The sequence below is a fragment of the Canis aureus genome, chromosome 26 (assembly GCF_053574225.1).
Source record: "Canis aureus isolate CA01 chromosome 26, VMU_Caureus_v.1.0, whole genome shotgun sequence".
NCBI classification, from domain to species: Eukaryota; Metazoa; Chordata; class Mammalia; order Carnivora; family Canidae; genus Canis; species Canis aureus.
Genome location: NC_135636.1, coordinates 36,134,090 through 36,159,968, shown reverse-complemented (window position 1 = coordinate 36,159,968; position 25,879 = coordinate 36,134,090). Strand labels below are relative to the sequence as shown.

General features: G+C 47.5%; 1 protein-coding gene across 13 annotated transcripts in view; it reads left to right on the top strand.

Annotated features, from left to right (window-relative positions):
- Positions 1-25,879, top strand: part of PTPRT (protein tyrosine phosphatase receptor type T) — a 1,037,422-nt gene that overhangs the window by 371,850 nt on the left and 639,693 nt on the right. For all 13 annotated transcript variants that reach the window (XM_077873195.1, XM_077873196.1, XM_077873193.1 and 10 more), the window contains exon 6: positions 1,640-1,814. In XM_077873195.1, the coding sequence (XP_077729321.1) occupies positions 1,640-1,814 (175 nt within the window). The remainder of the gene's footprint in view (positions 1-1,639; positions 1,815-25,879) is intronic.

Here is a 25,879-nt window from a genome sequence, read left to right as displayed (position 1 = left end):
CCTTGCATTATTCTTGTCTGGTTCTATTGCTGAGTTTCTGAAATGGGAGAGGATTATGGCTGCCCCTCAATGCTGCATCTTTTTCAAAAATACTATTTACTTTATTCTTTTCAAATATAAAAGCAATGTTTGAGGCAGAAAGTCTAGAAAATGCTAAAAAGTAAAATGAAGAAAACCATCCCCTCCAACCTCCCTTTCCACCAATCTTCCTGGAACAAGTCACACAGAAGCCTTGGTTTCTCTGTGTTTCTTGGCTTTTTGCCCCCTGCCCTCCCCTGCTGTTCCATCTCACCTGCTTGGGACAGCTAAGCACGGTAGCTCCACCCCCTCTCGTGTTCCAGTCCTGACACATCACTGATGGGAGTGTGGATGGATGGAAGCAGGTCACATGTGTGCTCGAAGGGATTGCTTGGGACAAGAAGCAATGAGGATTACATCATGGAAATTTCCAGGTGTGAGGAAGCTCCTAAATCCTGAGGTTTCCAATTGGATAAAGCACTCAGTTTTACTTTGGTAAAGAAATAAAAGCAGTGAGGATAGGGTCTCAGGGAAAAGATACTTGCCTCGAAGTCAGAAAAGCTGGATGAGGGACTTCCTTGCTCTGTATATTTACATGGCCATGCTGACATTTGGATTCTGCTAAGAAGAGCTGCAGTGATACCTCAAACAAGGCTGGGAGGATTAAAAAGGAGATTCAGGGTCTGGCTCATGGAAGTTTAAAAGTTACTCAGGCTGCATCCTCAGACATGTGCTTATTAGTTGTTATAACTTGCTGCTGTAGAAGAGACTCATTCAAACTCAGAATATCGTACCTGAGATTCAGCACAGTACAGACAAAAATGCCTGTGCATTCACCTCGATTGTAGAAATGTTTACCAACTCGAGAGGTTGGGCACAGGGCTGGAGATGAAAAGGGGCTAAGTCACCTTGGGGAGCTCAGAGTCTAGTCTATGGTGGGAAACGTGTAGGCAAAACACAAACACAAACCCACCAGACATTGAATAGCTTCTAGAAGGTGGCGTGACAGTCCAGGGGAACTTAACGGATATGGCGACATGCTGAGTATGAGTTTTTAAGAGTGAGGGAATGTGCCCAGGCAGATAAGAGGTTCTAGGTGGAGGAAAGAGCAAATGCCAAGGAGGAGAGGTGCTGGAAAGCCCCCATCCACACCATACCTGGGAACAGATTGGTCACTGTGAGGTGCCCTCAGGGCCTATGGCTGTGGTACCAGGACACCAGCCACGGGCCTGGGGGCCAGGCTGTTTGTTGTTATTTCATGGGTTATGTTTTCTGTCTTTGGAGGAACCTTGTGGGTTCTGCTTCAGAGATGAAGGAAGGCGGGAGGAAGGCTCAGGGCCAAATGCCAGCCTTACGCTCAGGCCAAGCAAGGAAGCAATGTGTTGGGAGGAGGCCTGTGCCCTCTCTTCTGACCATCAGGCACTGCCCTCCTGAATCAGCTTGCTAGCAAAGTTTGTACTTGAGTCAGATTGCTTGCAAAAGCCAGCCATGGATACTCCTTCTTGTGGAAAGCCCTGGCCCCAGGGGTGTGGGGAAAACAGGGCCCCTTCTGAACCAGGGATCCCCTAGGGGCTATATGATGATGCGATTTCTCCTCCCCTTCCCTCCCTCTGTCCTGCAGCAATGGAACGGCCGGGACACGGCCCTTATGGTCACCCGCGTGGTCAACCACAGACGCTTCTCAGCCACGGTCAGTGTGGCTGACACGGCCCAGCGGAGCGTGAGCAAGTACCGCTGTGTGATCCGTTCCGATGGCGGCTCCGGTGTGTCCAACTATGCTGAGCTTATTGTGAAAGGTGAGTGGGGCTGAGTTCCCTGGGCTGCCCTGGCCCCATCCTCAGAGGGTGGGAGGAATCCAGGTGCCTCTTCTCATCTGCCATTCCTCCTTCCAGTCAGTTGAAAGACACACCACTTCCCGTCCCCCGTTCCCCCACTGCAGAGAAAGAGGTGAAATTACTGTAAAATCATGCAATTTGGCTTTGTTATCATGAGGTGAGTCTTATTAAAGGGTTCACCTGTGCCAACCTATGGGGTATACAACACAGAAGGCATCTACAAATTTGGCTTATTTTGCATTTGAAGTCAGAATGAACCAACGTCCTTGTGTTTTGGTACTGTTCTACTGCCGTGTCCGGGGACTACAATTGTTTCTGAGGGATTTTTTTTTATTGAAAACTCAATTTAATGACAATATTTTGGAAGGACTTTCGAAATAAATAATGCCCCCACCCTGCTGGCCTTGATTAAATTCTTTCCAATTTTCTTGTTCTTGTTCACCTTGAGGTATTGTCAACATGCTTTACATTAAAATATGCACATTGCTTCCTTTTCTGCTCCTTCCAAGGGGCTGGATATCCCATTTATTTTTGAAAGTCTATATAATCTTTGTTGTAATGCTTAATGGTTGTATACTGTTTCATCAAGTGAATCACCCCATTTCTTAAAATCTCTCTATTTGTAGTCATTTAGGTAATTCCAGGTGTTTTCGTTTTTGTTTTATTTTTCCTCTGTGCATCAATTAACACCTCAATGGAGTTCTTCCAACGAGAACATTTTTATTCTATTGAACCAGGTTATTTCCTGGGATAAATTCCCTAGGGGTAGAGTTGGTAGGCCAAAGAATAGGAGCATCTTTATGGATTTTTCTTAGTGTGGCAATATTGCTTTTGCAAAAAAAAAAAAAAAAAATAGGTTTGACAGTTCATACTGGAAAATCGCAGCGTATGGATGTACTCATTTTCCAGCGTTATGTTCACCGATTAAAATTTTAATATAGCATAATTTAGTGAATGAAATAATGAAGCTATTCATCTTATGCTAGCTGTAGAATGATACTCTGTGCATATGAAGGTGAAAATATGGATTGACCTCCCCCCCCCCCCCCGCCGCCCCCCATAGGTCTCCTGGGTTGGTTTCCTTGGTCAAAGCACAGGTTGATATCAAGGTCTTGACCTCTAGCTCCTAGTTAGCACGTAACTGGTGGTCCTGCCTGCACCTAGACTGGGAGCTCTAGTCTGAGATTCTTTCTCCTGGGCTGTCCTGACTCTTGATGGATATCTACATGCCCGACCTTTGTCATCAATCAGATCTTAGCTTGAGTGCCGTCAGGCCTTCTCCCAGATGATGTCCCAAGGCCCCGTGCTACTGGGTGCTTTCAGGTCACCTTGTCCCTTGTTCTACATAGTACTTATCATGCTTCAAAATTATATTTTTCCTTTATTCCTGTGCTTGGTGATTTTCCATCTTGTCCTTTAGAATATGAGCTCTTTGAGAATAGGGGCATTTTTTTGTTTGTTTGTTTGGTTCCTGGTTCACAAGTGCCCCCGGGCTCAGTCAAGGCTTGGCACAAGTCCTGAGTGTGCCCAAACACAAAACCGCCTGCATTCGGCTGTTTTGACCCACGCATTTGGTCATATCATAAGGCTCAACCTTAAAATACTTGTTGAATGATGGATGAGTGAATGAATTATTGGCCTCAGCAGGAACTCATTTCATCTCCATAATGCCATGAACACTTAAGCTGAAGATCAACAAATTAGGCAGTCATGAACAAAACAACCAAGAGGGGGAAAAAACATCTTAAAATCATTTACACTGAGTGCCATTAATATATAAAAGAAACCATCATTTCAATTGTATTAGGCTCATATATTTGCTCTTTTGATGCCATAAGATTGATTTCTATGACGCAGTGGCTTTTTATAGGCCTTTGAGGCACTCACTGAATTTGTGATTTCCTGGGCTTTCCCCCCTCCCCTGGAACTTCATCACACCTCTTGCATGTCGGCCTCGCACCCTGGAGTAGGAGCCCACCAGAGGGTGGACTGTGTCCGCCTGTGCTCTCCCCAGCCCTGCCCACACCTTGCAGGTGCCCGGCACAAGGCTGGTGAGCAGATAATGGGAAGAGTGACTGTGGCAGCTAGTGGAGCGCTCTGATCTTTTCACACAGACAAATGGAACCAGAAGGCACTTAGCTTATTCTTCCTTTACGTCACTCATTGTGGAGGAGAAGGTGCGGGATGCCAAGTCCAGAGGCCTTTGGGACAGAGGTTGGGATTTCCACGGTGAAGCATTGTTGCCTTTGGAGGGGTGGCCAGGGTTTATTGGGACGCCGGTTTATCCTTTGTGGGCTGTGCATCCTGGGCTGGAGTTCGGACTGAGGGACCATCACACTGGCCACGTTTGTCACTATGACTCAGGAGCCACTGCTGCTTCCAGAGCCTTCATCTGCAGCCCTGGCTGTTGTGTGCTGGGTGATGTGCGGGGTGGCCTCCTTCATAGTGTGTGCTTCCTCTAACCTGGTCCCCTTTTATTTCACCTGGAGGAAACCTTTGTGGGATATCACTTTTTTTGGCAACCATTTTTTTTCCTTTTGCCTTTAGTTGGTGACAAGCTAGAAGCTGGGCCCTTTGAAGGTAGAAGTCCCTTCATGCATGTGGTCTCATTTAGTCCTCTAATTGTGGCACTACACCTTGGTTTTATTTTAATTTATTTTACAGCGAGGAGGGCAACCACAGCCAGGTTGAGAAACAATTGTAAGGGGTTAGAGCTGGTGTCCAGCCTGGGGCTAGTTCCTGCTATTTGAGCCATACCCAAAGGGCCTGAGGGTTGTAGCTTTGTTGACACCCAGTATCATGATGGTATAAACAGAGTAGAAAGGGTCTAAATTGTATGCAGAGCTCATGGAAGGTCCCTGGACCTATGGCTAACTTGCCTTTTTAACTCATGCTTCCCCCACCATTGCTTCCTGCCTCTCTGGAATGGAGTACTTACTATCATTCAAGTTCCCAGAGAAATGAATTTAACCCTTTACACACACACACACACACACACACACACACACACATCCCTATATAGCTAATGGTAACCAAGCCAAGTAAGAAAATGAAAGGCAGAGGACCCCAGGGCAGCAGCAGTCAGAGGAAGCCTGTCACCCTGGATGTCTGGCCAAGAACCCATGTGAGGGCAACAAACCAGAGCATTTGGGGGCAAGTGTCTTCTGAAGAATGACTCACTGACCTCCCAGCGCCCCTTTCCATGACTGAGCAGGATGGTTAGATACTTTAGGATTGAAATATTTGCAGTTGTGAAAAAAAAACAAACTCAACAAGGAATATGCATAAATTTTGCTGCTTTTAGGGAATGGAGACAATTTGAGGAAACTAAACAAAAGTGTTCTCAAGGGCTAGGTCTTCTTCCAGGGGATGGAGCTGCTGTCCTAATTGAATTTCTAGTTCCTGGTTTCCACATCACACAGGTGGTGTGGGCTGAGGGGCAGGCAGCTGGCCTGGGCATGTCACAGAAGGAAAACTAGCCTTGGGCAGATTTTTCCCCAAGTTTTCTTTACTTCTCTCCAATTCAGAGACAGGAAAGAAGTATAGAGCCCCGAATGCATGAGTTTAAATCCCAGCCCCATCTCATCCCAGCTCTGTTGACTTTGAACATCAGCCTCTCCCAGCATCAGCTGGCTCATCAGGGAATGGGAATATAGGATTAACTACCAAAGACTGGTGTGTGTCCAGAGGATTAAATGAGACTGTGTGCAGAAGTTCTTAGAATGAAAAAAAAATGTTCTTAGAATGGTGCTCGGCTGCTTGCCCTGGAAGTATTTGTTAAATAACTTGCTAAGGAGGTTGGGATTTCCCAGGAAAAGAGGTAAGAGATGGTTAAGGACTGGCTGAGTGGGACTCCTCTGCAGAGGGACACTGGTGGTTTCTCCCCATACAGTCCTGTGCCAACCATAGGGAAGGGGGCAGAGGAAATACGAAAGTGGGTGCCAACATGGGGACTTGGGAAATTTGGGTCCTGGTGTCCATGCTAGGTCAGAGTCCCTGGGTCCCCTCCTGCATCTGCCTATTGGTGAGCCAGGAATCTGAGGGCAAAGGATGAGTTAGCCAGTCCTTCTGGGGCTTAGCCACCTGACTACATGGCATCATTCATTCAGAACTTGGGCTGTACTGGGTTTGGGAGGTCACAAGGTTGCTCTGTGCCCAAGGGTGCCAGGAGCTAGATGGGGGGCCGCTCTGACAGTATCTATAGCAGGTGCTTGCACCATGCCAAGCGATGTCTGTCTCTCAATTGGTGTGTTTATGGCTGGCTGGCCAGTGGTTCTTGTGTTATCCTGGGATTGTGAGCATCAGTGCTTTAGAAGATGCCATGTAATTTGAGCGTAGGTAATATCAAATTCTCGGGGCGACACAGATCAAAATGAAAGCAAATTGGAATTACTTAATTCTGAAGAGCTGTTTATTGAGTTGTGATAATGTACCTAGGTATACGTTAGATTACTCTGTAATTGAGATTTCGTTCTGTTGACAATCCAGGCCCTCAACTTGCCTGTTCCGGACCAGTGCTTACAAATGCACTCATTCTCTCCCCATCGCTGGGTTTCCTACTATCTTTGATTTCAGGGTGTTTTTGCTTATCCCAAGGACATAGGTGCCTTCAACCTAAGTGAGGCAGATGGGTCCTGATGAAAATTTGCATAAAAATTTGTTGTTGGTCTTGATTTTTAAATCCATCTTCCAACTCCATATAACAACTACCATGGGCTCAGAACCCTCTTATCAATATGTGGATTCGTGCCCAGAAGAAATCTAATACTGGCACTGTGAGTCATGTGTTCTGAATTCAATACTGATGTGACCTCCTACCAGGGCAGCTTGGGAGGACCGAGAGTAGGGATTTTTGGATATAATCACACCCGAGTTTCAATCTCAGTCCTGGCCCCAGATGTCTGGGTGACATTAGGTAAAGTGTTCCCTCTGGGCCTCAGTTTCCTCATCTGTTCAATGGGGGGTGAGTGTATCTAATTGTATCCATTATGAGAGGGAGACAGCACATGTATAGATCCTAGTACAAAGTGGATACCCACACAGCTGCATCTATGAGTAATCATATTTTGCTATTAAGGGGTACTGCCTAAGTACACTGGCCATTTTTCTTTGTCCTGCTTAAAAGGACAATAACTTGTATGATAGAAATTTAAGTTCAGCCATCTGAAGGTCTGTCTCTGAAATCAGATTGAGGTCATTGCAGAAATGCTTTATTATGTTGCATTTATTCATTCATTCATACATACATACATCTTATTCCAGTATTTAAAGGCCTCCTGAAATTGCATCAGATGGGGCCTCGTTGAGCCTGCCGTGGCAGCAGTGGATAAGTGTGGCTGCTCCATTCTGGGACACGGTTGACCCATGGCCACTCAGCCCATTTTGCTGACATTACTAGTCTGGTTTCTTTTTCTTTTTCTTTTTTTTTTTTTTAGTCTAGTCTGGTTTCTGTAGGCATTTGAGTTCACAGCTTCTGGCTTAGGGATTGCATGGTTGGAGTAGCAGACTTGTTCTTATGTTTGTTTGTTTCATGGTTTATTGAGTCCCAGCTATGGGTCAGATAGTGTGAAGAACCATGCAAACCTATAGTGCACAGTCATTTTAGTTTGTGTTAGGTACCTACTGTACCCTCTTACTAACCCTGTTGATAACAGTATTCTTTAGGGGCTGTTAGCATGCCCCTTTTACAGATGAGGGCACAGACGCTCAGAGAGGTTATGTAACCTTCCCAACATCACACATCTGATATGTGATGGAGCCAAGATTTAAAGCCAGGCCTGCTGGTGTCTCAGGCTATGCTCTTCCTTCTGTTTATTTCTTATAAGATTCAGTAAAGTAGCCCTGTAATCGATGGGAACTGAGGAAATAGAGGGTGAAACAATTGCTGCCATTTGAGAAAGTCCTAGAAAGTTTTTCTAAGTGCTCTCATCTGAGTGGACTCCTCAGCCTGGTAGGCTCTTGAGCAGGGCTAGCCTGGGGCAGTTTTCAGACATAAATGGGTGACATGTTTGAGGTGGCAAATGTATGTCAGGGGATATATTCTGAGTCTTTGCACTAGAGCAGAGTTGGAGTTTTATTCTGTGGGAATGAGGGTGCGCTGATGAAACCCCCATCTATGGTCCATAGACTGTAGTGCACATTTTCGAGGCTGGACCTCTGCATCCATCTGTTCTTCTCTTCGCTGGTCCTGACTGTGACCAGCGGGAAACCATTGGCAGGCAGGTGGCTGTGGTAAAAGGCACAGCCTATGATTGGAAGAGGAGTGAAGATTGGAGCAAACAGGGCAGGGACCCCTAGAAGCAGACTTGGCAGGGATTTGAGTGCAAGAGGTTTATTTGGGATGTTGGGAGATGAAGCCAGGAGAAAGGACCGTTTGAAAAAGGGCATTTTCAAGCAAATGAGCATTGTGGACATCTGGAGCTCATTCCTACTGGGGAAGCCAAGGATTCAGTATAGATTCCTAAGGTGTGAGAGAGTTGGGATATTTGTACCCCAGCCTGCACAGTGCGTGATGGAGGGCTGCCCGTGGGGTGTTCACATCCTGGTACTTCAGGCTTGTTGCATTGGACAGAGGGGTCCTCCTGGGGCTTTGGAGAAAGCCTAGCCATTGAGATTCATATATGACAGTTGGAAGTTGGCCCCTACTTACTGAAAAAAAAATAAGGCTTGAGAAAGGGAAGTGTGGGATCCAACAGCATATGCATCCACATGGACCTTGTGGCATCTGCAGGCTTCCGATATCACCAAGGCTGGTGGCCTGTGTCTCATTAGTGACGGTGGCCATGAAGGGCAGCTGTATGCTAGGAGAAGAGGCAAAGCCAGTACCCACTCTGAGTGTTTAGCTTGGGCTGTCACAGGAGCTCTTCAAAGGCTGCTGTCAGAATTGAACTTGGAGCCTCCATCCCTCAGAGGCCAGGAGGGCCTGGCCGGGAGGGTGGGGGAATGCTCTAGTGCTCAGCAGTCAGAGACTGGGCTTGGGGTTGAAGAGCCTGGGCTGGAGTCTGGCCTCTGCCCTGTAAGCTCTCTTAGTCTGCCTAGAACCCTCCACCATCTCTGTTGGACCCAGACCAACGCCCCAGACCAGGGGTTGGCAAACCTTGCCTGTACAGGGCATGATAGTCAATGTGTTCAGCTTCACGGGCCATACAGGCTCTGTTGCAACTATTAAACTCTGCTGTTGTAGCAAAAGCCATAGAAAATGTGTAAATAATGGGTGTGGCTGTGTGCCAGTAAAACTTTACTTACAGAAGCAGACAGGGGTCTGGATTTGGCTGCCAGGCCAGTTTGCCAGTTGTTGCACAGGACTAAACCTTCCCTTCTTTCGGTTAGATGACTGTACCAGCTCTTTACCTCTCCTGCTCCTGTGCCACTGACATCTATTCTTTATGTGGCAGCCTGAGTGATAGTTGGAAAATGAGTTTAATTCCTGGCATTTCCTTGCTCAAAATCCTCCACTAGTCCTATCTTGAAATAAAATCTGAACTTCTTAACATGGTTTCTAGATCTGGCTCCTCTCTTTGTTTCCTGACCCCCCACCTCCTGTATTTGTCCTTTCATCCTCTTCTTTAGCCACACTGGCCCATTCCTCTTCCTTGAACCTCACCATGATAGTTCTGAGCTCAGGACCTTTGCACTTGCTATTGTCTCTTGGCCTAAAATGCTTTTCTTCCAAATAATTACATGGCTAATTTGTTCTCTTCATCTGGTCTCTGCTCAGACATCAGCTTCTCAGAGAGCCTCCCCTGAGTACCTTATCTAAAAGAGCACCCCTTCATCCCTCCTGTAACACTATACCATTGTTCTGGTTTGTGGTTTTCTTCCCGGCTCTTATCACTGTCTGCCATTGTCATTTACATCTCTGCACTGCATAATCTTCTGAAGGCAGAAGCTCTGTAGGTCTTGCTTCCTGCTGGATCCAGGATACCTGGCATATATAAGGGGCTCGAACATTTGCTATATCCAGCAACATTCTCAGTGCTTCCTTCACAGGCATGCAGGAGCATTGCAGATTCCTCCTCACACCTTCCTTTTCCAAGGTTCTCATTACTGTTGGAACCTTAGGTTTCCCTCCTGTCTCTGGGCACGTTCCATCCTCTTTAGGGATGCCACTTTTTATCTTTTCCTTTGAGTCTTGTTTTCCTTTACTTTATTCTTTTTCTTTCTGGCTGTGGAGGCCGTAAGCTGTACCATTCCCTGCATTACCCGTTTGGCCTTTGTTTGTCCTGCTTTGTGGCAATTTTGAGGTCTCTGTTGACCTTCCATGGCCATGGTACTCATTCAGTCAACCATGGGGCCATTCTGATGGTCGTTTAAGAAACCAGCTTTCTTCAGTGCTGGCCAGTGAAGGCTTGTCTCAGGGTGAGCCCTCCCCACTCCCCACTGAATCCTGCCTACTTGAGTGTACCTCCTTCAGCCCATGTCTCCAAGTCTTGGCCCACCTCCTCCCCCCATGCCCATGTCTGACCTTGGCTTTCTGGAAAGATGCTATGCAGAGAAAACCCTACCATCTCCATCTTTTTTGCATCCTTCATGTTTGGTAGGAAAATATCCCGATGCTAGGGTTCTTAGTTTCGTCTTTCTTCAGTCTTAACTTTGATTAATGGTTTGCATTTATTTAATTTATTATTATTATTATTATTATTATTATTATTATTTTACCATGGCTGTAATTGGCAAGAACACCTGGATTGCAGATCAGAGGTCTTGGGTTCAAATCTTGTATTAGCTATGTGAATTAGGAATGTTACTCATGACTCTCTAATTATAAAAAGGAATAAGCCCCCTAGATTTGAGGGGGGGGAAGGGTCACAGATGTGTTCATCCTGTGTAAACAAAGCGCCGCCTGTATGTTTATGCCTGTCTTCATCAATCTTTATCAACCCCGCATTTGCCAGCTGCCCAGTCTTAGCCCCAATGCCCTCCTCCTTGCATAACGTCACTGCTAGCTTTTCATGGGAAGAGAAAAATGACAGATGGGAAGAAAGTGGAAAACTTAACTTGAGCATATGTGTGTGGGGGGAGGCGAGCCGGGAGAAATCTATGTATATTGTATTCTATATGGGCACAAAGACCAGCTTATTTTTAAAAAAGCGTAAATGTGGATAAATAAAACCTGACAAGTATTGGTTTCCTTGAATTATTTTGACTACTTTATCAGCTGCATGCTGATGTGTTGCGTTAACACTTTTAACGCATTTGGAAATTAAATCAAATGGCAATTGCATTAAATCCTCATTCGCTTGGAACATTACCCTCCTGTGTTCAAATAGAAGAATTATCTGGGGTATGGAATGAGTTGGAAGGTCTGTAGTTAGCTGGCATTTGTAGACCATTGATTGCATGCCAGACACTGCCCTGGATATTTCACAGGAGGTTCTGTTAAATCCTCACCTGCTCCCATGTTTCAGATGCAGATGCTGAAGCCTGATTACCCAGCCTGCTTAGAGTCTCACTGCCTAAAATCTGTCCTCTTCCTCCTGTAATGGAGACTTTTTTCTGGCTTTCCTAATGCTAGTTTTCCATAATGTTGTATTCTGTGGCAGACATTCATGGAATATTGCTTCTGAGAACCTAAGTTTCAGGTCCAGTTAAACTCAGTTAAACCTTGGGCTCCAGATTTGGAAGGGATGCTGTAGGCCTTTTTTCTCTGTTTCTGCCCTAAAGCTGAATTCCCTTCTGAAATGTTATGTATGGCCTCTGTCTACACCTCATTGGGATTTATTCTGTCCCCAGGGGATGTTTGGCAATGTCTGGACATTTTTAATCGTCACACCTTGGAGGGAGTGTGTGGAGGTCAGAGATGGTGCTCAGTGTCCTACGAAGTACAGAACAGCCTCCACAGCCAACAGTTAGCCAGTCTCAAGGGCCAGTTGTGAAACCCTGACCCTCCCCGCTCCCCATGTGATTATCTCTTTATCCCTGATGCTCTGCATTTCATCCGAAATCCTGTGTGCTTCTGGTCGCAGTGGAGGAGTGAGATGTGGGAGAAAGATGGTAGAGCTAATTATGTGTCTGTGAAGAAGTGATTCAGCTTGTCTGAGCTGCAGTCTCTGAAAAATTGACATTGACCTCTGGTTTGCAGTAACTTAGCTCTGTGGCCTCCCCTCTCCTGTTTCTCCACTAAATACCCATGGAGACCCATAAAAGGAAAATGCAGACTATCCATTGTTGGGAATGTGAGTATCTCTGGCTGTCAGGTCAGTGAAGCTGCTGTGTGTGCACCAAACACAGGAGCCTCCCCTTCCACTGAGTGGAGCTGTGATTCAGAGCAGCTGCGTGACCAAGGACTACATTTCCCAGCCTGCCTTGTTTTCAGTGGGACCATGTGATTCACTCCAGTCAAAGAAAAGTGAGTTTAAGTGCATTCAGAGTCAGGGTGTTTAAAAAGTAGGCAGTCATCTTCTACATTCTTCCTTCCGTCTTTTGTTGGCTGTGTGAGATGACTCCAAGCCCCTAGTAGGTAGGTGGGAGAGGTCACTGAATCACCTTGTGGAAAAAAATTGCCTGTCAAGCAGGCTTGTTACTGAGGCTATAATAACTCATTATCCTTTCAGTAACAATAATTCATTATTGTGTGAAGTTACTATGCCTTGGAATCTGTTTGTTACAGCAGCTCGCATTATACTGACTGATAAAAGCTGCATCAAGGGACGTCATTAGCAGCCTCCCTAGACCTATCCTCTTGAACCAAAGCTTTTTCACCTATTTCTGAAGAAATGAGAAGATACTTCTTCCCTCTCCCACTGATATTAGGCCCAAAGGTCTACCTGATGCTGGACAATTATCCTTTTTTTCAGGTGTTGCTTTTTTTTTTTAAAGGTTAAAAGAATATTTTTCTACCCATATTTATTGATGTATAGTTTATAAATTCTGGAACAACATATGAAGGCCAGAATTGTTTGTTGATGTTAAGGAAAGGTGGTGGGCATGGCCTTGGCTGTGGCCTGTGAAGCTCAGGAGCAGTGGGAGCTCAGGCAAGGTCTGCCCAGGTGGGACAGCTTGGAAGCCCTACCCAGAAGGATGGATCTTATGTTAGAAAGGAGTTCAAGGACCAGCGAGAGCCTTGTCAGCTGTATCACGGTGTAAGACCCCAGCCACATGAGAGGGAACATGAGAGCAGAGTGGTGGGGCAGGGAGTGGGCTGGGGCTCTGACCCCATGAGGACCTGGGACATTAGGTAGACCTGTCCAGGTGAACAGTCTGAGTCAGCCCCGTTGGCCAGGGGAGCTGTCATTACACCCGGTCTTCCCAGCACACATCTTTCCAACCAAGTCAGTCTATCTCCCAGTGGAGCCCAGTGATTTCAGCTGGGGGTGGATGGGATGGAGAGAAGATGAAGAGCACAGCACTTGGCACTTCAAAGCAAGCACCATCAGCCGTTTAGAAATGAGCTTCATTGTGGCAGCATGTTTAAATATTAAAACAAACAAAGCTGGAGTATTAGTGAGACGCAGATACTAAAAAGCAGCATTTTAGCAGTTGGGGGGAGCAGCAGGTTCTCAGTGTAATCACTGGGGTTCGATATGCTCAAGTCCCATTGTTTGTAACCCCCCTCCCCCCACATCCTAGACAGGGGACATCCAAACCAAGGAATTCCAAACCAGTGTGAGGTTTAGCTTGGAAGTCAGGGAGCTTCCATATTACTGCAGGTTAAGCTTTGAATGACCTTTTCTTTGGGCCTCTGCTTCCCTCTTTGTCATAAGCAAGGGCTGCATTATACAGGTGGGTTTCAAACTACTGCCCCCTGGAACAATAGAATGTTTTCCATATAAAATGTGGAAAACCAGTGATGCAGCTCTGTGGAATCATGGGGCTCTTAGCATGATATAAAATTTGTTTTGCCACCACCTGGGCAGGTGGATTTCTTTGCTTATTTAAAGATGTTTTTGGGTTTGTTTGTTAATGCATATGATCCTCCTCTGTCTTTATACTTTTCTGGACCCTGGTAGCAGTGGGGCTAGGGTTTGGCCTCTTCTCTTCTAAATGAAATTTGCTTGCATCAGCTTTTCATTATTAATCAGAATAGCAAGTCTCTTGCTTTCTATGTGTGTCTAGAGGCAGATGTGACTCACAGCCCAATAAATGGAACTGCTCTTTTCTGATGGAACTTGGCCTGGTGGTAGGGGGTGGCACTTATTGGCAGAGCAGCTCATTGTCTGTTCTAGGAAGCGAAAGTCTCCTGTTTGAGTTAATCACTGGCAAAATGTGCCCTATGGTTTGCTCTTCTCATCTGTCAGACACATGAGAGGGGACCGCTGGGGCCCCATGGGATAAGACTGGCATTTTGCTGCCTCTTACAAGCTGTTCCAAGTGCCCTATATAAGGGAAGGCAGGGAGGCTGCGTGTGAGAAGCTGGCAGGGCTGGGTTTTGACTCCTGGCTCTGTCCCCTTTTTGCTGTTGAATTAAATTATACCAAGGGACCAAGCCTCAGTTTCTCCATCTATAAAAGGGAAAGAGTGATGTTACTTACTTTGTGCTTTCTGAAGCTCAGTGAGGTAAATCGTGGAAGCCAAGAGTGTGGAACCTACTTCATGCTAGCTAGGGAAGTTTAAAGTTTCACATGACAATATTATTTGTTCTCCGTATCATTTTTTTCCCTTCTGGGTAGGCAGGAAGATTACATCTGGACTCTTACATCTATCTGGGGCCAAAAGAATGTGTACTAAACTGATCTGTGTCCCTTCCAGGCCAGACCTATACAAAAATCTCCCATGTGCTCTCCCCCTGCCGTTCCCCCTCCTGTTGTAACATTGGAGACCATATGATGAGGCACGTAGCCTCTCCAGATAGAATGATGTATGGAGCCCAACACCACCCTCCCCACTCATAACCTCATCAGGCTGTGATGTGTGTGAGCAATAGCTGAACCAGCCATGACTAATGCCCATTACTCAGGCCTCTCCTGCCTTGATAGACAACCTTCTAAGGCTTCCATTGATATAGTGGACAAATGACCACAGCATCGGGATGGTGCCATATTTCCCACTTGGAATTTTGTGGCAGCCTCACAGTGGTCAGAAAGGGATTTGCTGGGGGATGCCTGGGTCTCAGTGATTGAGCATCTGCCTTCGGCTCAGGGTGTGATCACGGGATCGAGTCCTGCATCGGGCTCCCTGTAGGAGCCTGCTTCTCCCTCTGCTTAGGTCTCTGTGTCTCTCATAAATAATTAAATAAAATCTTTTTATTTTTAAATCTTTTTTAAAGATTTTATTTATTCATTCATGAGAGATACAGAGATAGAGAGGCAGACACACAGGCAGAGGGAGAAGCAGGCTCTATGCAGGGAACCTGATGTGGGACTCGATCCTGGGACTCCAGGATCACGCCCTGGGCCGAAGGCAGGTGCCAAACTGCTGAGCCACCCGGGGATCCCCCCAATTTTTAAAAAAAGAGGTTTGCTCAAGTTTGACCTTATGTTGCGGGGGAGTTAGCTGATTGACTCTCTCTGCCTGATGCCACCTGGACGGACTCATCTCAAAGGTACTCCTGCTCTGTGCATTGCTGCCACAGGCATGTCTGTACCCTGTGACTTTTCTTTTGGGGGGATTGAGCTGACTACACCTTTTCCCCTTCACCTTTCTCTCCCTTGTTAGGCTAATGCACCCCAGTACGTGCCCAGGGAAGCCTGCAGAGCTGGGAACAAGGTGACTCCAGATGTCTTTGCCTATCTCTGCTGAATCCTAGGCTCTGTTGATCTTATCCCTTGAAGTTCTGTGATAAGCAAGGATGAAGGGAATTCCAGAATACCCACCTCCCAGGTCTTGGCTGGGTGTGGACTTGGTCCTCTTGCTTGTACCTGGGGGCCCCACCTTTGTGGCCGAATCCCAAGCCACCATCTTTCCCATCCCACTGTATCAGCCCTGACTGTGGGACCCCTGGTTAGCTCCCGGTGCCCACTGTCATCAAAGGCTGCCCTGCCATTTCCAGAAGCCATGGGGAGACAGCTCACAGAAGCACCTGTTGTCCTGGACTTGGTATGAGAGAGCCTGTGCCAGGTGTTCCTGGGGTTGGATCTGAGAGGATTTGAGATCTTGTAATCCCAAATTTGTCTACAGCCTGGATGCCAACAAAAGTTACCCTGTCTCTTGAGATTTGGGTAGATTGAGGTCTGTTTCAAATATTTGCATATTTCTAGGGATGCAGATTATGGTCACTTCTAACTCTTTGGTTTCTATTCCTCCTGGCTTTTGTTGTCAGTTGCTTCTTACTCCTTATACCTTCTCTCGGCTTCACACCATCCAGATTTGGAACTTGGTCCTCTTTTCCTCAATTTTCCATCCTCCTTTCTTTGACACACCCACTCACACACACATACTCTTTGAGATGTGGCTGACTTGGGAGGGTTTTGGGCAAGGGAAGGGAGCTATAGCACAGCAACACGAATGCATCCAAATGGAATAGGGGGTATGCCTGCCCTAGCAAGTGGTCTGGCCACCCCGTCGTGAGCTTCTTGGTGGCTGCTGTCTCCTCTGAAGGCTTTGGCCTCCTGCCCTGTCACCCTGGCTCCTCCCCTCTCTTGCAGCCTCAGAAGCTCTGAGGCAGAGCAGTCTGGCAGCAGACAGTTGCTTTGGGACCTGTCTGCGCAGCTCATTTCTGCCAGCCCCACTTGCCAGTTATTTCCCCATTGGCTTTGGATTAATTCTGTCTGGCAGAAGCATGACTCTCCCCTTGCCTTTCTTGCACATCTCAGAAGTGGGTCCCATTTTACTGCCAGGGTGGCTCCCCACCCTGGCCTTGGACCTCGACACTTACCTGGAGATCTCTGCAGGCCACAGCCTGCCTGCACCCTCATGCCTGTCCTGCCTTAGGGGTATGGCTATCGACGTGGTCAGGGGCAGGTGGGCTCAGCAGCAGCTTCCGTGAGGTGAGGATTGGCCCATTCCCAGGCTGGCCCCTCTCGGTGCTGAGGGGCAGTGCTCTCCGTCTACCTGGGTGCAGCCCCAGGTGAGGGGGTGCTGGTACGCGTCCCTGGGATGCCCGGGCTTGGAGCCGCCATCGTGCAGTCACATCCCAAGGCTCGAGTGGTGAGCTCAGGGCTCTGTCTCCATTCCATGGTTCCTGTTCTGCTTGTTCCTCTGGACGTTATTCTCCTGTATGCTCCTGGGGAATAGTGGGCGCAGGTCCACACCTTCTAGGTTAACAACTTCACAAGTAAGACAGTTGCCTTCTCTCCACGTCTGAATGGCCATCTCGTGAAAGGATTCTGATCCTCCCGGCCTGGTTGATAACCAGCGCGGGACCAGCTCTTGGGCCCAGTAGCCTGTAGAAGGGCCCTGCTGGGGCTGTGCCCCCCGGTCTGTGACCAGCCGGGTGGAGTATGATGTGTTGAGGTGCTCCGGGAAGATGCAGTGGGGTGGGAGCCTTCGCTTCCTGAGGGGTTCTGGGCAGACAAATGGGGCAGATGTGGGCGGAGCACCCCTGGTGTAGGTGCTGCTCCGCCAGGCCTTTCTAGAACGGCAAGGATTTAGGATAGACTAGTAGGTGTGGGCTATGATCTGGGTCCCTTGGTTTCAGGCTTTAATAACAACGATGCACTTTGTTTTAATGAATTTCAGTCTGATGCATGTCCGTCTCTGAGCCAGGGATGGATGTGTCTGTCCCTCTCAGAGTCTGATCTGTCTTTGCCTCTGACCTCCTTCCTTGCTCCTGCACCAGTCCTGTCATTCAAGCAGAAGGTCACAGATGGTAACTGCCTCCCTGTGCCTGCTTGCCAGTGCCCTCTGGTGGGGTATTTCCTCTAGGGAAACTCTGCTCTCCTTCCCTGTCCCCTCTCCCTCTCCAGTCCTTCCTTCCTCCTTCCTCCCTCTGTCCATGCACTCTGCATCTCAACCTGTTGTCACTTACTAATGCTTTGTTACATGCCAGCATTTGAGGTGAGACCGGTCTTGTCCAGACCGATGGAGCGGGTGGCAGTGGCTTCTCCATTTCTGATACCGTGGAGTGGGGTGGGGCTGCACAAATGAGTGGCATTAGCATCTTCCTGTGAGCCTTCTCTGGTCAAGGTCAACAAGCACTTAGCTCCATTTATTACTTTGTTAAGCCAGTACGGAAATATATACCGGGGTGGTGCTGTCTCCAAATGCCCCTATGAACTGATTGGTCAATGAGGCAAATGTTTATTACATGCCTACTATGTCCCAGGAATCTTCTAGATGCAATGGATATACCAAAGATCTGTATGGGGACAGGGATTTTGTTATCTTCAAGTGCACATTCTAGAGGAGGGAAAGGAGTTAACAAGTGAGATCATTTCTGAGAGTGTTAAAAATATGGTTCTTAATTATGTCAATAACAAAAGGTTTGTAGACAGGGACTGCTTGTGTATATCCCTACAGCCCCAAAGCAGACCACAGGATGACTTGTATTCAAACCCCAGCACTGCCACTTGGCATCTCTGCGACCCAGGCATGCCACCGTGCTTCCGCAAGCCTATAGTCCCATCTGCAAGTGATCCACATCAGAGAGGTTCACCTCTCAAGTTGGTTGTGGGGTATGAGTACGCAGTGGGACCAGAAGAGTACCTGCCAGCTCTGGGCCCTAGCTCATAAGGTGGGGTGAGTGCAGTTGCTGGGGTGCTTCTGCTTGCTACTCCTCAAGGCTGCTAACTGGTATAGATTTAATCCACGATTATGGTAGTTTCCTAGGGCTGACATAATAGATAACTGGGAACAGAGAGGCTTCACAGGAGAGGAATTTATTTTCTCACTGTTCTGGAGCCTAGGAGCCCAGAGGTCCAGTATCAGAGTGTTGGCAGGATTGGTTCCTTCTGGAGAATCTGAGGGAAAATCCATCTTATGCTTTTTTTTCCTTTCTGGTGGTTGTGGGTGGTTTTTGGCTTACAGACACGTCGGTCTCTGCCTCCATCACATGCCTTCTCTGTGTCTCTGGCTCCACATGTTCCTCCTCTTATTAGGACACAGGTCATTGGATGAGGACCCACTCTAGTCCAGTATGAGCTTGATTGTATCTGCAAAGACCCTGTTTCCAAACAGAGTCTTCTGAGTCTGCTGTGCCCACCCTAGTCCTCCTAAAGTGACCTCTCTAAACTGCACATCTTGTAGCAAATGTGTCTAGTCAGTTAGACTATGGACTGTATGAGTCTGGGCACGGGGTCTCTGCTTGTTCAACCTGTTTCTCTAGTGCTTGGCACATTGTAGGCACTCACTGGATATTTGTTGTGTGAATACTCCAGTTATAAGACCTCACTAACTCTCCATTACTGCTTATTTGGAAGGATGGGCAAAGTACTTCGCAATCTCTTTTTTTCCAGACCTTTATACTGAGGCCAAGTTAGAAAGCAGCCTGAATCATTATAGTCAGCCTCTATGCTTTTGCACACTGGACCCATTTCCTGGAATGTTGTTTCCCACTTGGTCAGCTTTTTCGTAGCTCAGCCCATGCATTTCCCCCCCACCCCCCAAGAAAGGCCTTCCCTGGCAGCCTTCTCCACCACAGAAAATCAGGTTATATTCCCCTGAATCTATACCCAATTAGCAGGAACTCCTGCTAGACTAGAATGTCTTTGAAGGCAAGGACTGTGTTCAGTTTCTCTCTTTATTCCTAGGATCACCGTGGGTCAAAGGAATTCTGTTCATGGCTGCTTAAATGAAATTAGATAGTTCTTTACACGAACAAAAAAAATGATGAAGATTTCCCAAATAACCTCTAATTTTTACCATTTCCATTTTCTAGGTAAGGAACCAGAGTCTCAGAGGGTAAGTGCCGTGGCTAAGGATGCATAGAGCCAGAGTAGGAGTTGGGGGGATGAGTGGCCCCAAGTTTTCCTGAGGGGGAAGCACATGCTCAGGCCACAGGAGGGCAGATGCTGGCATCTAGGGGGCCCACACAGAGATGCAGGGAGCCCTGAGGGAGGCTTGGCTCCTGGCCATGCCCTTGCAGAGGCTGCGGGCACCAGGATCTGTAACCACAGCCCTCATCGGGATTCTCTGGAGACTTCTGTTCTAACTGTTCTTTTCAAGTATCGTTCTTACAGTTCAACGTGTGGGGGACACAGTGTTTGTAGCAACTGCTAATGACAGGGCTACTGAAAAAGACTGTCTATTTTTGGAGTTAAGCCTCAGCCTAAAAGAAATAAAAATAAACATTGAGAGATTTGGTGTTTTTTTTTTTTTCTTAAGAAAAATAATGTAGAAAAAAAATCAATTCCATCTCAACATACTCTTCCTCCTAGTGATGGTGGAATGGGAATTTACTCTAGGGCTGGAGGTCAGGGAGTTTAAATCCTGGCCCTGCTGTGGTCTCACTTTTCCATGGGAGGCTGCCTTGTAGTCGTGCTGGTCCCAGAGACCTCCACGGGCTCAGAGCTGGGCTGGCTGTGGCCGCTTTTCTCTCCATTGGTCACAGTTGGCCTCATCACAGTTCTTAGCGCCAGTCTGGACCAGGGAGAGGGGTTGGGCTCCCCCAGAGGCACTCCCAAGTAGCAGGCCCCCTCATTTCAGCCTTATCTACCTCTTATCATCAGCAGGATGTTCCTGCTAATGATGATAATGCTGCTAATACTGGTCATATCTAATGTTTTCTGAGAGATTACTATGTGCCAAGCCCTTGCCGAGTGCCTCTGGAATGTTGTGCTGTTCTGCAAATATTTACTTTCCCTGATCTCACCCTATGGGCAGAGTGCACTTCCTATTGAACTTAGACAGGACCCTGACTTTGAGCTCAGCTCTGTGACTTACTTTGACCAGCAGAATGTGGGAGAAGAAACAGGATTACTAGTGTTAAGAAGAGGTCACATGATTTTGCTCCTGATCTTCCTCGCTGGTGTCATCATTAGAAAAACCTGTTGTTGGTAGCAGCTGCTCCTTCAGCCTCATTCGGGGAGTGGAGGGCCTAAGGAGCAGATTTGAACCCAACTTGGAGACACATCACACTCACCCACAGACCTGAGAAAGAGAAATAAGTGTCTGTCTGCCTCCTTAAGATTCAGGGATGTTTGTTACTACAGCAAATGCTGACTAATACAGCTCATTGAAAGGATGATCTTGAATAACTCACAGCCTCACTTATATGTGGGATTGGATCAGATCCTTTACTTGGAGGATGCCACCAAGCCTTAGACCTATAATCCTCAACCATGGGATCTGGCGGGATTAGTTCCCTATTCAGGTTGTGGTCACTGTATTGGGTGTGGGTGCTAAGGGCTGACTCAGAGACCATCTGAAGGCAGGAGTGGACACCATCTCTTGGGTTCTTGCTTGCATGTGGTGGGCTGAAAACGTCCTTTACACTTCACAGAGAAATTGGCTTCTGGAAGGCCCCCCTGCAGAATTAGAGTCAGTAGTGGTCCACAGGAGTTACAATCCCAGAGGTCCACAAGGATCCCAGTCTCAGAGTCCTCTAGCTCAGCTGGAGTGATGGCCCTAGAGGCAGGGGGTCTGTTGGGCCATCTGTAGAGCTGAAATTCTCCTGGGCCCTGAGGCCATATGCAGGGCAGCTAGAAGCCTGGCTAGGCAGGAGAAGGATCATTAAGGGCAACACATCTCAGAGTATTCTTAAGGCTTCATGTCTGAGTAAGAGACTTGGCTTCAAGGTCCAGGTCCCAGTTGGGACACCTGAACCATCTCGGGAAGTGCCTTCCAGTACAACCTGTGTTGTCAGTAGGGCCTTCTGTCCACACTGCCCCAGCACCTAAGGACCCCTACTTCTAGTGCATCCCTGGAGGTGCTTCTCCCCATATCTGGACTTTGTTCTGTGAGGTGCCCAGAGGACAATGTGCAAATGCTAGGAGTGCTGTTGCCCGTGCCGTGGAGGCATGTGTGTTGATAAGACCAAACAGTTCTGCTAAGAAGCCTGTAGCCCATAATGTCTGCAAGGGCGGTAGACAGAGCCGACTGGAAAAGCATTATATTGATTCCAAGAAGTAACTAAAGTGAGAGTTCAAAATACGTTCTGGAAGGCAGGCAGCCCTTGGCTCCAGTGAGGCGCTAATGAGCTCCCCAGCCAGCTACAGCTCGACCTGCATCTTCCCAGCAAAGGACCCAGGGCTGGCACTGAAGAGGGCGCCAGCAAGGGCAGGTGACGAGGTGATTAATGTGGAGCAGCTTCATGGGCTTCTGTGAGCTCCTCTCCCTGAGTCTTTTGTTTCTTTTTCCTTTTATCTCGATGAGGCAAAGCAAAGAGCCTAGAAATTCCTCCCTGTATCGTGTTCTGATCTGTTTGCTTGTATAAATGAGGCAATCTTTCAGAGCCCAGGGACTCTCTTCCTCTAAAGGGACGTTATGCCCAGTGATTTGCCTTGTTTCCTCCCCCGTGATCCTCGGCCCCCTGCATCCTGGCTTCCAGAGGCTGAGTGCCCCTGTTTCCAGGTGGATGATGGGATGTGCCCATCACCTAGAGGGCAGGTATCTAAGCCTTATATCTGGAGAGGGACCTGTTTGAGAGCAGGTGTGTGCCAGCATATCGAATGGACACCTTTACTTCCTTCTGAGATCACTTTCCTGTGTTCTTATGCCCAGAAGCCTTCTCAAGAGGTCAGCTTTTCTGTTTATCCATCCCGAGATTGTTTCCTTGTCTCCTGTGCAGCCTGTTTGTGCTAAAGTGTATCTTCAGCACAGTAGCAACAAGAAACAGACCTGGAAGAGGATATGGGATCTTTTACAGCTTATTAAAATATAAGCATCTGTATTACTTTTTCACACCTTGTATTTAAAAAAAAAATTGCTGTATTTTTCTTGCTTTCCAATGGCATGCCTCACTAGCACATGTTTAAATTCTGGACCCTGAAGCAAATATCTCAGCCATGAGCCCCCTTATACATCAGACTTCAAGGAATCATGAGTGCTCATGTCAGTTCTGCCACCAGTTGCAGCAAAAAGAAACTGGCCAACTCCCTGAACAGGAAATGGCATGATCTTCCATCCTTCCGTGGGTTTCTCTCTGCCTTTCTCTTTGCTCTGTACCCTTTCACCTTCTTCTCACACTGTCATCTTTCAAAGCTTGGTTTAAATGTCACCTCCAAAAAGACGTTTTCAAGCAAATATGAACATTCTCTCCTCTTTTGAACATACCTGTGTTGAAATATTTTTTGATGATTTGTTAATTCACTTAAATATTTATTGAGTGACTGCTGTATGCCTAGGCACTGTTCTAGTTGATCAGATTCACAAAGTGTAGATTGTAGACCAGCCCCGTTGAAGGGGCCTCTTTGTGAGGATGGAAATCTTTATCTGTGCTGTCTACTATCTGGATCCCTTGAAATGTGGCTGTTGTGATGGAGGCATTGAATTTTCAATTGTATTTAATTTTCGTTAGTTTAGCCACACATGCCTAGTGGCTGCCATGTTGGATAGCACCATTCTATAGGGAGAGATGGACCTTGAAAGAGTCAGTAGATCAATATATCACTACCAGTTGTGACTGAGGCATATTGGGATCAAGTAAAGTATAGTGGCAGAGAATAAGTGGGAGGCTTATTTTGGTAGATGAACAAGAAGGGTTTCTTAGGGAAGTGACTATTTGATCTAAAATGGAAGATGAGAAGGTGTCAACCATTTAAAGAATAGAAGGACTTTCTAGGCAAAGGAGATATTGAGTAGGAAACAGTAGAGGTAGGGATGAATGTGGCATGCTAGAGGAATTGCAGGTGGTCAGAGTGGTTGGAATGGAGTGTGTAAGAGCCCTGGGAGTGGAGGCTGGGGAGATGGTCAGAGACTAGATCAGTGAAGGCACTGGAGGCCATGGGGGACAGGTGGAGGCTGGTTAAAGTCCTCCCATCAGGTGAGAAAGAGCATGGCACTGAGTTCATGTCTTCTGGCTGTCAGCTCAGTACTTATGCCATGCTGCCCAAGCAATGTGGGCTCCCAGCCTTTCAGGTGATGCTGGTCTGGTGGTGCACCTCATCTGCATTCTGTTTCCATCCCTATCTCCAGCCTGACTTATTTAGGCCTGTCTAATTTATGTAGCTGCTGTACACGGGTAGTGCATGTCAGGCTCAGGGGCCTGCCCGTGTTTGTCTCTGTGAAAGAGAAATACTACTGTCTTCACTGGAGCCATCTTTTCGGATCATGCCTTCTTGGTGGTTAAGATTTTGGGAGCATTTAGCACAAAGAGGAATTGCTATAATGACAAGTAGATCCTTCCATAACCTCCACTTAATTGGATAAAGTGACAGCCCCAGTGAAGACTCAAATAAAATTTGGTACAATTAGACTATGCTGAACAGCTGGTGTCAGGACCAGTATGGAAATCTTGTAGCTGGTCCTTGGAACCATGGAGGAATCTGGTTGGACAGGAGGAGCCACCTGTGCTTGGGTTCCAGGTGAAGGTGTTCACTTCAACTGCTTATCCTCCCCGTGAACTCTATGGACCAGAATTCTCTCCAGAAGTTTCCTTGAAGGAAGTGATGGGAAGCACTGAGAGGGAATCTCTTAGATTTGGTTCCCTGGAAACAAAATATGAGACAGAGTTGGATGCAGAGGGAGAACTTCAGGAAAGTTCTATGGACATAAACCCAGAGGGGAGTGAAGAAGACAGGACTGGGCAGAGGGAGAAGCTGACCTGATGTGTGATTACAACTGGAGACATAGGACTCAGGCAGTCCTCAGGGTGAGAGAACCCTGGAGCTTGGACAACCCTTCAGCATTGTCTTAAATTCAGGCTAGAGGATGGGGCTTTGTATTCCCACATGTCATCAGCCGTCTCCTTACCTCCAGCAAACATAGCCTTGAATGAGGCAGTTCCCGGAGAGGGATGAAAGTATGAGGAGCACTTAGCAGTTAACACTCCCAGCTGCTGGGTGAGGGGTGCACTTGCCTCCTCCTAAGCAGAATACTACTACAGTGTCCACTACAGGGCCAGCCGGAACCCACAACCCGTGGTTCCCTGGGCATGCCTCATCTTCCTTGGGTGTTGACTCTGGGGAACCTGCACACATACTTCTGTTGCAGTCCTCTTTACTCTGTCCTCCACTTGTTCTGGGCAAAATGGAGCAAGTCCATTGACTAGCTGGACTCTGATTTCCCCTCCCTCCTCTTGCCTACTTGCCTCCAGTGCCTGCACTGGCTTCTGGGGCCCCTTTTCTACTGTTCTCTGCTTTTGTTTTCCAGGGCTGATCAACTATGTGTGAAGGCAACTTGCCAGTGCAATTCCCATCCCACTGTGATTCATCCCTTTTGGGGGTCCGATTCCCAGCAGTGAGTCTAGGAGGCTAATGTCCAGCATCTTTCAGAGCACCCCAGTGTGGTGCTACATGGTGTGGGCTCCAGGCCAGATCCAGGATGAGGATCCCCCTTCTGCCGCTTTCCAGAAAAGCTGTACTGAGGACACAGGCACGGATTCATTTGTTTTGTGTCATCCTTTGATCATTTTGAACCTTTTGCATCTGTAAAATGTATCTACCCCCATCACAGAGCTGTTTGAGGACTAGCAAGACAGGCCCACAGCACAGCACCTGACACATGGTAGAAGTTGTCATTATTTGTCTTCTTTGACAGCCGTGGTCAGCTCAGCCTGGCCAAGGGCAGTTGAGGCCAAATCTCCGAGCCAAGCAGAGAACCCAGATGCAGAAATGCCGTCCTGAGTGTAGCACAGAGTCTTGAGATGAAAGGAGCTAGGCGTGGTGAAGCAGGTTATCCACAGTTTGGTTGGGCCTCCAGCCAAGTCTAAGCCTACTGCTCAAGAGATCTAAATTAATGGATACCTCGAGGGCTACATCTAAGTGCAAATCCACATCTTCCAGCCAAGGGCCAAGCAGTGTTCAGTCCTGGTTATCTCCCCTCCTCTGCCCGTCCCACCCTCCCACCCTGCTCTCTCTCTGCAGCCACAGGCTCAGCTTCTGCGTGGGAGAAGGGGGCTGTGAGAGTCGTGTCTCCCCAGTCCCATACTCGGGCTCCGTGTAGGCGTCTTGCTGTCCTTGCGCGCAGTGGGGAGCTGACCTGGAATCCCACACCCCAGTCCTGTTTTTTCTTCCATTGTTGGACACACAGCGGGACTCCACAGGCAGTGGAAAAGAAAGAGGCTTGATCAGTGTTTATTGTCCTTAATTTTCATTGTGCCTCTTTTATTTTTA